Source organism: Phyllobates terribilis, unplaced genomic scaffold (assembly GCF_046119375.1).
Source record: "Phyllobates terribilis strain yellow unplaced genomic scaffold, ASM4611937v1 Scaffold_9__5_contigs__length_417890890, whole genome shotgun sequence".
Classification (NCBI taxonomy): Eukaryota; Metazoa; Chordata; class Amphibia; order Anura; family Dendrobatidae; genus Phyllobates; species Phyllobates terribilis.
The window spans coordinates 299,346,476-299,361,939 of record NW_027362769.1 but is presented as its reverse complement, the minus strand read 5'-3'; the positions used below and the strand labels follow the sequence as shown (position 1 = coordinate 299,361,939).

Below are 15,464 nucleotides of genomic sequence, written 5' to 3'. Positions count from 1 at the left end.
CATGTAGGAGAGAGCAGTCAGCTATAGATGGGGATAGTCGGCATGTAGGAGAGAGCAGTCAGCTATAGATGGGGATAGTCGGCATGTAGGAGAGAGCAGTCAGCTATAGATGGGGATAGTCGGCATGTAGGAGAGAGCAGTCAGCTATAGATGGGGATAGTCGGCATGTAGGAGAGAGCAGTCAGCTATAGATGGGGATAGTCGGCATGTAGGAGAGAGCAGTCAGCTATAGATGGGGATAGTCAGCATGTAGGAGAGAGCAGTCAGCTATAGATGGGGATAGTCAGCATGTAGGAGAGAGCAGTCAGCTATAGATGGGGATAGTCAGCATGTAGGAGAGAGCAGTCAGCTATAGATGGGGATAGTCAGCATGTAGGAGAGAGCAGTCAGCTATAGATGGGGATAGTCAGCATGTAGGAGAGAGCAGTCAGCTATAGATGGGGATAGTCAGCATGTAGGAGAGAGCAGTCAGCTATAGATGGGGATAGTCAGCATGTAGGAGAGAGCAGTCAGCTATAGATGGGGATAGTCAGCATGTAGGAGAGAGCAGTCAGCTATAGATGGGGATAGTCAGCATGTAGGAGAGAGCAGTCAGCTATAGATGGGGATAGTCAGCATGTAGGAGAGAGCAGTCAGCTATAGATGGGGATAGTCAGCATGTAGGAGAGAGCAGTCAGCTATAGATGGGGATAGTCAGCATGTAGGAGAGAGCAGTCAGCTATAGATGGGGATAGTCAGCATGTAGGAGAGAGCAGTCAGCTATAGATGGGGATAGTCAGCATGTAGGAGAGAGCAGTCAGCTATAGATGGGGATAGTCAGCATGTAGGAGAGAGCAGTCAGCTATAGATGGGGATAGTCAGCATGTAGGAGAGAGCAGTCAGCTATAGATGGGGATAGTCAGCATGTAGGAGAGAGCAGTCAGCTATAGATGGGGATAGTCAGCATGTAGGAGAGAGCAGTCAGCTATAGATGGGGATAGTCAGCATGTAGGAGAGAGCAGTCAGCTATAGATGGGGATAGTCAGCATGTAGGAGAGAGCCTGACGGTGTCGGCTCCAGTGTTGTGTGTGTGATCAGGGTCGGCCTCCGGCGCGGTGCGTGTTGTGTGGTCTGTAGAGTCGCCATGTGGTCTCACGTCTGTCCACTTAGTAACTGACTGTCTCCCCCTCATTAGCGGTGATCTGTGATGAGAGGACGTGACTCCCGCACACTGCTCGTAAGCTTTGTTAACATCTGTTTGTAACAAATCCAGTGGAGAAAGGAAATGGAAATAAAGCATGTGAATGGGAAGCAAACTCCTGGGCTCCATTTGTATCCGCTTGTGTTTTGGACAGACTCCTCTTTAGTGTGTGATCACCACTTGTATTCTGGGCCAGTGCAGGGCTGAGAACGGATGACTTGATGAGCCTGTGAGATGAGCGATTATGGAAGTGCCCTGTAACTGAGCCTTTATTTCCCCTAATTCTTCCTGTACCTGCGGTGTATCTGTGGACGCTCCACAGGTTCCACCACTTATCACCAGTAATGTCCAGAGGTCCTGTAGTGATGATTATTACCCCACACTGATCCTATTGTGCTGGAGGATCGCACAGACTGCTGGTGCGTCTCTACTTAGGTCCATAACGGCATTAAGAAATATTATATGAGAAGGGGAAGCATTTGGCAAGTGACGGACCCCACTGACTGTGGCGGCGTGCGCTGTCGGCCTGCACTGTTCTCTTTGGGGGATTTCAGGCACTTCTGGTGTCCTTCATTTATAATGGAATAGAAAAACTAGAATTCTCAACAGAGATGAGAACCCAGTGTTACAAAATCCCTTAAGTTGGACCCATCAACTGTATTAAGGCCCCAACGACCTTAGATAAAAGTTGTGTGAACCCACTGATCGTGTATAGGGAGTATGGAGCCTCCTGACTCTCCCTTGACAGATGGTGTCGGGGCACATAAGTACCAAATGGTTAGAATGGAATCTCCCTTTAATCCTTTTGTTTGGCGGGGAGGTAGGTGGGTGATGGGTGATGCTGGCAGTGGTGCTCTCAGAGAGCAGGAGCGCAGCATGGTCCACTGCCGCACACTGCTCTCATCTAACATTGCAAAGGGTACAAGAAGCTTTTGTAATTTACACTGAAACGGACACACGGACCGTACACTGATGACACCAGTACTATTTTTTCACGTATATGTGTAAAAATAGACGTGTGAATGAGGCCTAAAAAGACAGATGCAGCCCTATCATCAGTTTTTAGGTGTTGATCCAGCTGTCAGGTTCCCATACGGCTGTGCTTCCACAATGAGGTTTTGGTGCATTTTTGAGGCTGTGTATTTTTGCTGAGTGTCACAGTTCCAGCACAGTAGATGGGATCTATAGAGATCTCCTGCCCACTGGGCTTTTTTGTTACTCCGTGTAACCTGACCTGCGGTGCGTGTTTCAAATCTGCAACATGGCAATTTCTCTAGTGAGTGCGCGGAGTTCTCTGTGCAGATTTTTCCATTAGACTTACATTAGATGTGGAAAATCTGCAGGTAAAAAACACACATTTGTTAGTGTATTACTGCAGCGGAAGCACATCAAGAACCCCTGTAATCTGCCCCTAACCACCAATAAAGTGTAGTCAAAGCCAAATACCAGGAAGTATCAAAAACAAAGCCTCTTTAAGAGTATGTGTGCACCATCAGTATTTTGTGCAGAAATTTCTGCAGTGTTTCTGCACCTCTTGGCAGCAAATTCCGTGCGTTTTTGATGCGTTTTTTGTGTGTTTTTACCATGTGTTTTTGTCAATGCATTACATAGGAAAAACGCACAAAGAATGGACATGCTGCAGATTTAAACGCACATGAAATCCTGTCAGGAAAATTCCTGCTCATGTGCTCAGATCTTTAAAATTCTCATCGGCAATGCTGGGATAAGGATTAGCATGCGTTTTTGGGGCCAATTCTGCGCGGTAAAAAACGCACCGTGTGCACATAGCCTAACACTCCGTTCATCCTTCTCTGTTCCCCTTCAGTTCCTATATATTCTTCATACATATATTTCTTTTATGTCATGATCGCCTCCTCTATGTGGTCTAATTGACTTTATATTCCCTGACGGCCTGTCATGTCTCTGCGCCTATGGCGTCAGGGGGAATACCTTTCCCTTGGTGCGGTCACATGACGGGAATACCAGAACTGGCGTTCATTTACTGAGGGGGGGGGGGGTGATCTCCTCATCCGCCAAACAGATTGGGCGCTCATTTACTGGGCGTGATAATAGGAGCCCTTTCACCCCATGTGCAGCACCCCTCATAAGAGCAGCAGGTGAAGCACATGTCGGGGTTCGGGCAGGCGATCACCCTCTTTGCTTCTAAATGGGTAAGCAATGATTTCTGCATCTTGAGGCTGCTTATAGGCGCATTATAGCCCTGTGATCCTTTGGGAGTAATCTGTGCACTTATAGGCTACAATTATGTAATGATCTACTCTAAGCTGGCATCATGCACTTGTTTTATAGCACTGAATTATGGCCAACTATATAATACTCACAAGCTGAGCCTGTGAATGTTCCCCTTGGAGATCACGTCATTGTACTCTATGTATATTCCTGCCATAGCTCTCTTTAGTTTCTTCTGCACAGCCTTTACGTTTGTTTCGGATGGCTACCTGTACATAGTGTTTGTGACCCGTCCATATTGTGTGGGGATCATCCTGCCCTATTCTCACTTGTATTTCCATCTCTTTGACCTTATGTCTTTTCAAAATATTTTAACGTGCAATAATAAAGTATTTTGGTTTTATGTATTTTCACATAATTTTTCTGGTGAGGGTAGTTTACTCCATTTTTTTTCCTTTGCATTTCAAAAGACGAAAAATACAGCATCACAAACGTGATAAAAACGCAGGTAAAAAAATGCCTTAAAAAATGCAATGAAAAAAAGCAAGTGGCCTAATTTACATAATAGGTGCAGAAAGTGTGCAACATCCTATCTGATGGCAGGAGTGCAGGCGGCATCCCTGTATACACCCTCTCACAATGGGCAAGGCTCATGCAAAGGTCCATGTAAATCAGCCCGAGCACAGACCGCTAATGCACGCGGACTGACTTACTTAGGGGGGGAACTAAGCGATGTAAGCGAGAATCAGTATGTGTCCATCAGCACTGGTGCCTGCTAGAGAATTGCTAAATGCAATGGTCCAGGGTTGTCGTCATTGTTTTCAATGGAGTCTGTTTTTTTTCTGTGTCCTTTGTCCCCCCCCCCAACCAGACAGTATCTGAAGGAGGTGTAAACTGATTCCAACATCTACAAGTGTGAACAAGCCCCCACTGAAAGCTGTTCTCATCAGGACAATCCTCCATATGCACTATTAGGGTATATGGACATAATAGGGGGTCATATATACTAGGGGCTAATAACCGCAGGGAGGGGGTAGTCACACATCGTGGCGCTGTGGTGTGCCATTTATTTTGCTGTGATTTTACCTGGGTTTTTACACTAATGTCTAGCACTTTTTATTTTTTTAGACCTGTATCAATGTCTATCTAGGACGTGATCTTAGCGTGGGAATATCTTCCCAGACCATGTATCTGCATTCAGCCTCGCTCTGTCCTGTTAATGCTGGAGGGAAGGGTTTTTTGTTTTGTTTTTAATGCCCAGTTGTTTTGTAAGAGTTGCCCAAGTGTAATTTTTAACAAAAAAATAACAAAATTAGCCTTATTTAACCCTTGTTGCTGAATGTTTGGGGTCATTGTCCTTCTGCAGAATACATTTGGGGCCAATCAGACGTCTCCCTGATGGTGATGTATGGTGGATAAGTATCTCTCTGTATTTCTCAGCAACGAGGTCAATGCACAATGAAGAGGACTATAGACGCAGTGGTCGGCTAAGCAAACTTATTGCAGCAGACAAAGGACACCTCGTGCTAAGGCTCTGTCCACACTACATATGTGCGCACTGTCTGGTGCACACGCTCAGGAGTATGCGCACAGTTGTCTGCACAGTCAATATAGATGTCAAGGCCTCCGTCCACCATATGGACCCACTATAACGAAACGTATAGCACATGCTATAGGTTACTTTGCTGTGGGCCTCTGAATAGGAAAGTGCAGTCTTCTATACAGTTACACATGCCGGCACATACCGGTCACATGGAGGAGGACGCAATCCCGGCTTCCGTCTGGTGCCTGATCGCCTTCTATTTATGAAAGCATTCTCATTTTACAGCATTTTACCACACCTGGCTAAATGTTTTACACAGTACTGAGTGTCCCTATAGAGGCACTGGATGATGGGCAGCTTCCTGTCCTCAGTCCCGATTCCCTATTTATAGGTCTGGTATATAAGGAAAGTCTTGTAGATCTTACTGGCCGCCCTATGAGGAAAGGAAGAGTCTTGTAGATCCTACTGGCGGCGCCCATAAGGAAAGGAAGCGTCTTGTAGATCCTATTGGCCGCCCTATAAGGAAAGGAAGCGTCTTGTAGACCCTATTGGCCGCCCTATAAGGAAAGGAAGCATCTTGTAGATCCTATTGGCCGCCCTATAAGGAAAGGAAGCATCTTGTAGAGCCTACTGGCCACCCCCATAAGGAAAGGAAGCGTCTTGTAGATCCTACTGGCCACCCCCATAAGGAAAGGAAGCGTCTTGTAGATCCTACTGGCCACCCCCAGAAGGAAAGGAACTGTCTTGTAGATCCTACTGGCCACCCCCATAAGGAAAGGAACCGTCTTGTAGATCCTACTGGCCACCCCCATAAGGAAAGGAACCGTCTTGTAGATCCTACTGGCCACCCCCATAAGGAAAGGAACCGTCTTGTAGATCCTACTGGCCACCCCCATAAGGAAAGGAACCGTCTTGTAGATCCTACTGGCCACCCCCATAAGGAAAGGAACCATCTTGTAGATCCTACTGGCCACCCCCATAAGGAAAGGAACTGTCTTGGAGATCCTACTGGCCGCCCCATAAGGAAAGGAACCGTCTTGTAGATCCTACTGGCCGCCCCCATAAGGAAAGGAAGCGTCTTGTGGATCCTATTGGCCGCCCTATAAGGAAAGGAAGCGTCTTGTGGATCCTATTGGCCGCCCTATAAGGAAAGGAAACGTCTTGTATATCCTATTGGCCGCCCTATAAGGAAAGGAAACGTCTTGCAGATCCTATTGGCCGCCCTATAAGGAAAGGAAGCGTCTTGCAGATCCTATTGGCCGCCCTATAAGGAAAGGAAGCGTCTTGCAGATCCTATTGGCCGCCCTATAAGGAAAGGAAGCGTCTTGCAGATCCTATTGGCTGCCCTATAAGGAAAGGAAGCGTCTTGCAGATCCTATTGGCCGCCCTATAAGGAAAGGAAGCGTCTTGCAGATCCTATTGGCCGCCCTATAAGGAAAGGAAGCGTCTTGCAGATCCTATTGGCCGCCCTATAAGGAAAGGAAGCGTCTTGCAGATCCTATTGGCCGCCCTATAAGGAAAGGAAGCGTCTTGCAGATCCTATTGGCCGCCCTATAAGGAAAGGAAGCGTCTTGCAGATCCTATTGGCCGCCCTATAAGGAAAGGAAGCGTCTTGTAGATCCTATTGGCCGCCCTATAAGGAAAGGAAGCGTCTTGTGGATCCTATTGGCCGCCCTATAAGGAAAGGAAGCGTCTTGTGGATCCTATTGGCCGCCCTATAAGGAAAGGAAGCGTCTTGTGGATCCTATTGGCCGCTCTATAAGGAAAGGAAGCGTCTTGTAGATCCTATTGGCCGCCCTTGTTTGGGGACACACAAAATGCAAACAGTAAAGATTCATCCTGTAAGGCTATATTCACACGTTGCGTTTTTGCTGTGTTTTTATTGTGTCTTGTGCATGCTGATAAGTTTTTTTTTGGTGGGCACTAAACTTTAATGCAACTTCCTTAGGTTTTTGCACCAAACGCAACAAAACCTGATACGTGCATTTTTGCTGCGTTTTTGCACTCATTGCTTTCTATGGGCGAAAAAATGCTGAAAGTAGTGACATGCTGCATTTTGCAAAAAAACAACAGTTTTCCAAATCAGTGAGGAAAAAAAACCCAATGTGTGTGCATGAGATTTCTGAAATGTCATAGACTTTGCTGGAACTGTAAAACGCAGCTTTTAATTTACATAAATAAACACAGCAAAAACGCAACGTGTGAATGTAGCCGTATTTTGTTTTTTTTTTCCTTTGCAAACGTCAAAATCCACCAATTTAATGTACCTTGGGCAGCTATCAGCTCCAATAGTCGTGGGAAATGCCTCCATCTATAAGTATAATGGCACCTGATAATAAAACCTGTGTAATAAGAACCTGCATCCTATTTTCAGTGCTCACTATTGTTTCATCACTTTGCTCCCCCGGGCCGGCAGCTGTGTAGTCCCCCGGGCTGCGTGCAGCAGTCACTGATGAGCCCCCAGTGTGTAGCCGTATCTGGCTGTCTGCAAGGAGGAAACAAAGAAGCACAAGCTCTGGCGCCTTATGCAATTATACGCAGGACATATCCAATGTCTGGATTAGGGTGTCTAACCTTCTATGGAAACGACTGTGTGAAGGCTGAGTGCACCCACAGCACCACAAGCCGCTGCCATTCTATATCCCAGACTGGCGGAGCAATGACTGCCCAATGTGAACACTGCTTTACCCCGGTGGCCATATGGGGCAGGCAGTAGCCCATTGTCTACCTGCCCCCTCCATTGTGCAGGATAGCCCAGAGGAGTGCACAGCGGGGCTTACCTGCCGGCTGCAGTGCGCTATTGTCTATGATCGGTCTGGTGCTGCAGCTGGACCGGTGACTGACATAGCTGTAATACCAGCCATAGCCTGGGGTCACAGTGAGGGCAATGCTATGGGGGCTCACACTTTACCAGAGGCACAGGCCACCAGAGATCCCATACCAATGTAACGTATGCCCATTACCTGAGCTGCGATGCTAATAGAAGCGGAGCTGCTGACAGCCCGAATCGCTCTGCACCCACTGTCCACACTGGTCATCGGCAGCTGTCACCGGGCCAGAAGAGGCCAGGTTTTAGTCATATTTTATTCCTGCTTCTTCTTTACATCTGCCATACTTTGCCAGATATATGGGCCTTCTTTTTAAGTGCTAATTCTCATGGTTTGTACAAGGGGGCGTGGCTCAGACTCTCAGGGGCGTGTCTAGACTATTAGTACCTTGTCAGCCACTCCACCTTGTAAGGACCATACAAATTAGCAGCAAATAAAAAGTCCCACATCTCTGGAACCTTATGGCGGATTTAAAACAAAAACCAAGCTGAATATTCAGGGAAACCGGAGGAATAAAATAGGGATAGAAACTGGCCACTTGTGACCTGCTACAAGCCCCCTTTAACGCTGCCCCCTTATATAGTGCCTCTGTCACTAAATGCTGAAGGGTAGGTCTCTGGGGTTTTTATTCTTCATTAATCTTAATTGATTACACTTATGTACAGTAAGAAAGCTTCTGACGCGCCTGGTCTAGGAATACAGCCCGTCACGCCCATAGAGGCCATTTTGGCCTGTATCTGGCTAGTCTGCCACTAACAAAATCTGTGGAACAATGGAGCAAATGACAGCGTGTTATACAACAGTATCCAGGAAAGCAAAAAGGTAGAGGTTAGATGTGTGTGACCAAGGGGAGCCCATAAAGTAATATGTGAGCAGGGGGTACTGTGCCGGCGATTTATGGGAAGGTGATATCGGCATACCTGTATACACCCACAGCTTTCCTGCCCAGTACAGCTATGACGTATTCTGCCTTGTCTTATACAGGAAGAAAAGGAGGTCACAAAGGTCGGGTGAGACAGTACACGAGTCCGGAGGAGATCGATGCCCAGATTAAGGCCGAACATGAGAAGGCGCTGGTACGTGTGCACCATGGGAGGTGATTGGTTCCTCATATGTAATAAAAGCCATGCTTTCCTACTTACTAGCACCAATCTGGAGATATCTGTTTTATTACCACCCGTCTTCTGTCTTTTTTTTTTCTTTATTGAATTTTTGCACACAATAGAAAAATGGTTTTATTTCATATGCAAATGAGGGGACCTTGATGCAATGTACCTCCCCTGTCAACATGCCGCACACCCTCCTTTAGATAAATTGACTATGCTTAATTCATGTCAGGCTTCCTTACTGAAGGAGCGGCTACTGGGAGAAACTGAAGCTCTATTCTCTCTGCAGCTGCTCCAGCCATGCTGCAGGGGCTGTAATACTCATGGCTCACTATAGAGCAGGGATGTCAAACTCAAACACACAGAGGGCCAAAATAAAAACTTGGGCAAAGTCACGGGCCAACCAGTATACAGTATAATGAGCCCCACATAGTCCTCCATACAGAATAATGGGCCTCACAATAGTCCTCCGTGCAGAGTAATGGGCCCCACATAGTCCTCCGTGCAGAGTAATGGGCCCCACATAGTCCTCCGTGCAGAGTAATGGGCCCCACATAGTCCTCCGTGCAGAGTAATGGGCCCCACATAGTCCTCCGTGCAGAGTAATGGGCCCCACATAGTCCTCCGTGCAGAGTAATGGGCCCCACATAGTCCTCCGTGCAGAGTAATGGGCCCCACATAGTCCTCCGTGCAGAGTAATGGGCCCCACATAGTCCTCCGTGCAGAGTAATGGGCCCCACATAGTCCTCCGTGCAGAGTAATGGGCCCCACATAGTCCTCCGTGCAGAGTAATGGGCCCCACATAGTCCTCCGTGCAGAGTAATGGGCCCCACATAGTCCTCCGTGCAGAGTAATGGGCCCCACATAGTCCTCCGTGCAGAGTAATGGGCCCCACATAGTCCTCCGTGCAGAGTAATGGGCCCCACATAGTCCTCCGTGCAGAGTAATGGGCCCCACATAGTCCTCCGTGCAGAGTAATGGACACCACATAGTCCTCCATACAGAATAATGGACCCCACATAGTCCTCCGTGCAGAGTAATGGGCCCCACATAGGGGTGGTGGTTCTGGTATCGCAGACCAAATATAATCACCCTGCGGGTCAGAGTTTGACATGTGCTATAGAGGGAGTGCACTGTAATCCTGACCCTGCACACACAGTGCACGGCATGCTGTCAACCTGTGTGCCGGCGAGGGTGATCATTGCTTCACTCACTGTATAGTGAGTGGTGACTGTAACAAACCCAGCACCGCCCCAATGAGTGGTAGCAAACAGCTAGGAGGATATAACTTCATTTTCTCCCTGTAGCCACCGCTCCAGTAAGGTAGTCAAACAGTATTTGAAGGGAACAACCAAAAAATTAATTTACCTGCAGATATAGTGGTATTTTGCAAATAAAGTGTTTAATAGGTTACATGTAGTTGGATTGCGCCAGGTGCCCAGGCTTTTTGTAAGGGCTCTGGTCCCAGCATCTCCACTTGTGGTTTGTGTTATATTCAGTAGAGCGCTTCCGGTGTTGGCAAGTCGTCAGTGCGGGCTCATTACAATGGCTATACCAGCCCACTTCTCCTTCACAGCTGATCTATAGACATTGACCTGTTCATATTCTTCCCGTAGGAAGCAGAACTTGAGGAAGGAGGTGTGGGAGGCGCTGAAGACCCCACAAAGGCAAAGAAAGATCAGAGCTCAGATGAGAGTGAAGATGACGACGACTATCAGGTATTTTGTTTGAAGGACAATGATTTATGCTCCTCAGTAAACGCATGCTATTACTTCAAAAACATGGCAGCCTTTCCTTTGTTCTGTCCCCTCCCATCTGTTTTGTAGCATTAAGTAACTTTAAAATATAAGAGAAATTGCTTCATTTAGTGGATCCTCATATTTTCAAGATTTAAGGGGGTATTCTGTCTGAGTAATTGGTGACATTGCTTGGACATGCCTTGGAGGTTAGTAATTTTGGACCTCCATAAATCTTGTGAATGAACGATGATGAGTGCAGCTTCAACGCTGCGTCCTCCATTGATTTTCTCATAGAGAACCCAGGATTGCTGTGTATGGGAGAGTCTGCTTAGATGGTTGTCAGTCAAGCGATTAACCGAAGCATCGTTCAGCCAACTAATGTGTATGGCCGGCCTAAAGGCTCCGTCACACATAACGAGATCGCTAGCGAGATCGCTGATGAGTCACGGTTTGGTGACGCAATAGCGATCTCGCTAGCGATCTCGTTATGTCTGACAGGTAGCAACAATCAGGCCCCTGCTGTGAGATCGCTGATCGTTACAAAGCTTCCTGGACCATTCCTGGGTCGTTGCGCTCCCGCTGGGCAGTGTGCATCGCTGTATTTGACACCTTGTCAACGACCTCGCTAGCGATTCAGAACTGAGACACATTGAGGTGCATAAATTGGACTTTTCTGCGTTCATCGTCCCTGATTGGTGGTCGCTACTGCGTCCTTGTTTTTCAGATCCCACCAGCGTTCTCCGGCTGTGACTCCACTTTGAACAAATCAGACATCTTTAGCGAAGTAGGTATTGTTTGGGGTCTCAAATGAGTTTCCATTTTTAATTCATTTATAGGACATCTACCAATTATCTGCTATCATTGCTCTTCAGGGAGGGAGGGCTTGGCTTCAATAGCGATCTCGTTATGTGTGACAGGGCACCAGGACCGTTAAAATACTGGCAGCAGTTGTCGCGGCAGGTCTTCGCATCATGGGTGTTTCTGCCATGTCCCACTGGTTGAAGGCCTGCAATTGCAGGATCGTTTGCACGCTATTCACCGAGCTCCACTTCCCCATTGGCTAGGTCCACAGAGTCCACGAAGCCAGGCGAACAGTATGTAATTGCATCACGTCGACGAAGAAAGTTTTGAAGCGTACAACAGGCCAAAAGAACAGAGTCTATTGATTTAAGCTTCATGTTAATTGGCGTATGAAAAACTCTGAAGCGGTTGGCCACGACAGCGTGTCAGAAAACGTGCTGTGTGGGTGTGTGTGCACGAGACCCCTAAAATATCTGCCCATGCAAAAGCATATATATACAGATAGAAGCCAAGCCCTCCCTCCCTGAAGAGCAATGATAGCAGATAATTGGTAGATGTCCTATAAATGAATTAAAAATGGAAACTCATTTGAGACCCCAAACAATACCTACTTCGCTAAAGATGTCTGATTTGTTCAAAGTGGAGTCACAGCCGGAGAACGCTGGTGGGATCTGAAAAACAAGGACGCAGTAGCGACCACCAATCAGGGACGATGAACGCAGAAAAGTCCAATTTATGCACCTCAATGTGTCTCAGTTCTGAATCGCTAGCGAGGTCGTTGACAAGGTGTCAAATACAGCGATGCACACTGCCCAGCGGGAGCGCAACGACCCAGGAATGGTCCAGGAAGCTTTGTAACGATCAGCGATCTCACAGCAGGGGCCTGATTGTTGCTACCTGTCAGACATAACGAGATCGCTAGCGAGATCGCTATTGCGTCACCGAACCGTGACTCATCAGCGATCTCGCTAGCGATCTCGTTATGTGTGACGGGGCCTTTAGTCATCTTTGCTCACTTGTATTTGTCTGCTGCCCACCTCCTGATATCTTACTGTACCCCCTGCTGGATCATGGTCTTCGCAGTTTGGTCATGGTGATCTGAAGTGACAAGCTCTGGACTAATTCCACTGGCCCCTACAGCATTGTAAAGGCGGCTGTGGATTATAATACACTTCTGTACCATTTTTAGTGTCATGGCTTCACTCAACCTTTCTTTTTTACTCTTAAGATTACCATGATGCCAACTTTTTAGTATTCTATTTGAAGATGTTACATTTATTGTAGATGCCTAATTAAGATGTAAATGTTTTTATCTTTCAGCAAAAGCGTAAAGGAGTTGAAGGCTTAATTGATATAGAGAATCCTAATCGTGCAGCACAGGCTTCTAAAAAGGTCACTCAAGTTGATCTTGAAGGACCTAGGGAACTGTCCCGAAGAGAAAAGTAAGTTATGATTGTTCTCTTGGTTAAATTGTTATCTGTCTGTGTGCGTCCAGCTGATCCATCCTCCATCACTGTGTTCAGTCAAGATATGGAGTTAATCTGTAGCTTAGCAGGCTTAATAGACTTGCGGCTGTAGGGAGAAAATGAAGTATTCTTCCCGTAGCCGCTCGCCTCCAGTCATGGAGCAGTTCAGGGTGCAGTACCAGTCTCCCCTCACGCCACAGTGAGCACTGCTGTAATCACTCCCCGGCACTTTGGATCTCCTGCCCTGCACACACACGCTGCACAACAGGCTGTCAATCAACATGGTGGGGAGTGATTACAGCGCACACACAGTATAGTGATCACTGACTAACAGCTCACTGCACCACCCCAAATGACAAAGCGAGCAGCAGCAGGGACCATAACATTTTGTTTTCTCCCTGACACTGGCCTTCAAGTAAGCTGGCAAACCAGGGTATAAATGCTATTTACCTTCAGATTATTCGTATATTTGCAAGTAATCCTTTCTGCAAGTCAACAGGCTCATATCAAACACGTATTTAAGGGAGTCTGTCACCCCCCGAAAACTTGATCCAGACTACTGAAAGAGTAACCGTATTGTTCATTTTTAGTTCATAAATCAATAGTACCCATGAAAATAAGCTACTTTATAATATATCTTATTAGAGCCATCTGCTTCTTCCCCTCCCCACCCTGCTCTAATCAGTCATTCTCAAAATTCTCAATTCCCCGGTAAAATCTGTATTCAGTGAAGACAGATTATTACATTACAGAGATGGGAGATGAGAGCTGCTACTGATAAAAAATCTATGTAAATAGGGTCCCATCTACATAGAATTGTATCCATAGAAACTGCCATTTCATGTCTCAGTAATAACACTCAGGGGATAGAAAAACACAACCCACCCCACCCCCACCATAGCGAATAACAGACTATTCCTCTGTGAGGACTGTAGTGACAGACAGCTGTGATCTCACTGCAGAGCAGACCTGAGTGTGATTGCTGACACCTTTGGGCTTTCAGCTTCAGGGAGTCTGTGTGGGGGGAGGGCCAATGTAACTATGTTTTGTGTCACTTTTCAGATCTTTCTATCTAATCTCCTCTCTTAGTGCTGCCAGCTCAGCTCTACTGCCCCTACCTCACCTGGACTGCCAGGAGATGAGAGCTCAAAGGTGTCAGTAGTCACTGATGTTTACTGTGCTCATAGAAACCTGCAATCGCTGTGCAGTGAGATCAGGCTGTCTGTTATTATATTTCTCATACAGGAGTAGCCTGCTCTAACCTATTGTGGGGGTGTGTCCTTTCTCCTGTGTAATAACGCCTGATTATGATTGGTCAGCATCATACAGGGAGAAGAAGTACACTCCTCTAAGTGAAAACTTTCTCATAGCGGCCACCTGGACATTAACTGAAAATTAACTCATTAGGTGCTAAATACTTTGAATATTTTGATTTCCATCTCCAATTGAATACTTTGTTTTACTTCTGCCTTTACGTTGTGGAGATCAAACACATTTTTTTTATTCTACTCTGCAGTAACTATTACGTCCTGTGTACAGTTCAATATGAGAAATTTCGTGAAAGGTCCTCTTTAAAATTAAACCTATCAGGCCATAGAAGCTGCCCAAGCTTTTCAGAAAATTAGTGAATTAGATAATTAGTTAATATATTAATTCTGACAATTTACCATATATTCAGTGTTTCGTACCTGTCTATGCGTCTTGTTAGGGCATACATACAGTACAGACCAAAAGTTTGGACACACCTCATTTAAAGATTTTTCTGTATTTTCATAACTATGAAAATTGTACATTCACACTGAAGGCATCAAAACTATGAATTAACACATGTGGAATTATATACTTAACAAAAAAGTGTGAAACAACTGAAAATATGTCTTATATTCTAGGTTCTTCAAAGTAGCCACCCTTTGCTTTGATGACTGCTTTGCACACTCTTGGCATTCTCTTGATGAGCTTCAAGAGGTAGTCACCGGAAATGGTCTTCCAACAATCTTGAAGGAGTTCCCAGAGATGCTTAGCACTTGTTGGCCCTTTTGCCTTCACTCTGCGGTCCAGCTCACCCCAAACCATCTCGATTGGGTTCAGGTCTGGTGACTGTGGAGGCCAGGTCATCCGGCGTAGCACCCCATCACTCTCCTTCTTGGCCAAATAGCCCTTACACAGCCTGGAGGTGTGTTTGGGGTCATTGTCCTGTTGAAAAATAAATGATGGTCCAACTAAACGCAAACCAGATGGAATAGCATGCCGCTGCAAGATGCTGTGGTAGCCATGCTGGTTCAGTATGCCTTCAATTTTGAATAAATCCCGAACAGTGTCACCAGAAAAGTACCCCCACACCATCACACCTCCTCCTCCATGCTTCATGGTGGGAACCAGGCATGTAGAGTCCATCCGTTCACCTTTTCTGCGTCACACAAAGACACGGTGGTTGGAACCAAAGATCTCAAATTTGGACTCATCAGACCAAAGCACAGAATTCCACTGGTGTAATGTCCATTCCTTGTGTTCTGTAGCCCAAACAAGTCTCTTCTGCTTGTTGCCTGTCCTTAGCAGTGGTTTCCTAGCAGCTATTTTACCATGAAGGCCTGCTGCACAAAGTCTCCTCTTA

At 46.4% G+C, this 15,464-nt stretch overlaps 1 protein-coding gene across 1 annotated transcript in view; it reads left to right on the top strand.

The window, feature by feature from the left end:
• Positions 1-15,464, top strand: part of PDAP1 (PDGFA associated protein 1) — a 33,899-nt gene that overhangs the window by 3,254 nt on the left and 15,181 nt on the right. Inside the window, exons 2-4 of the mRNA XM_073647884.1 lie at positions 8,726-8,817; positions 10,464-10,565; positions 12,708-12,829. Coding sequence (XP_073503985.1) covers positions 8,726-8,817; positions 10,464-10,565; positions 12,708-12,829 — 316 coding nt within the window. The remainder of the gene's footprint in view (positions 1-8,725; positions 8,818-10,463; positions 10,566-12,707; positions 12,830-15,464) is intronic.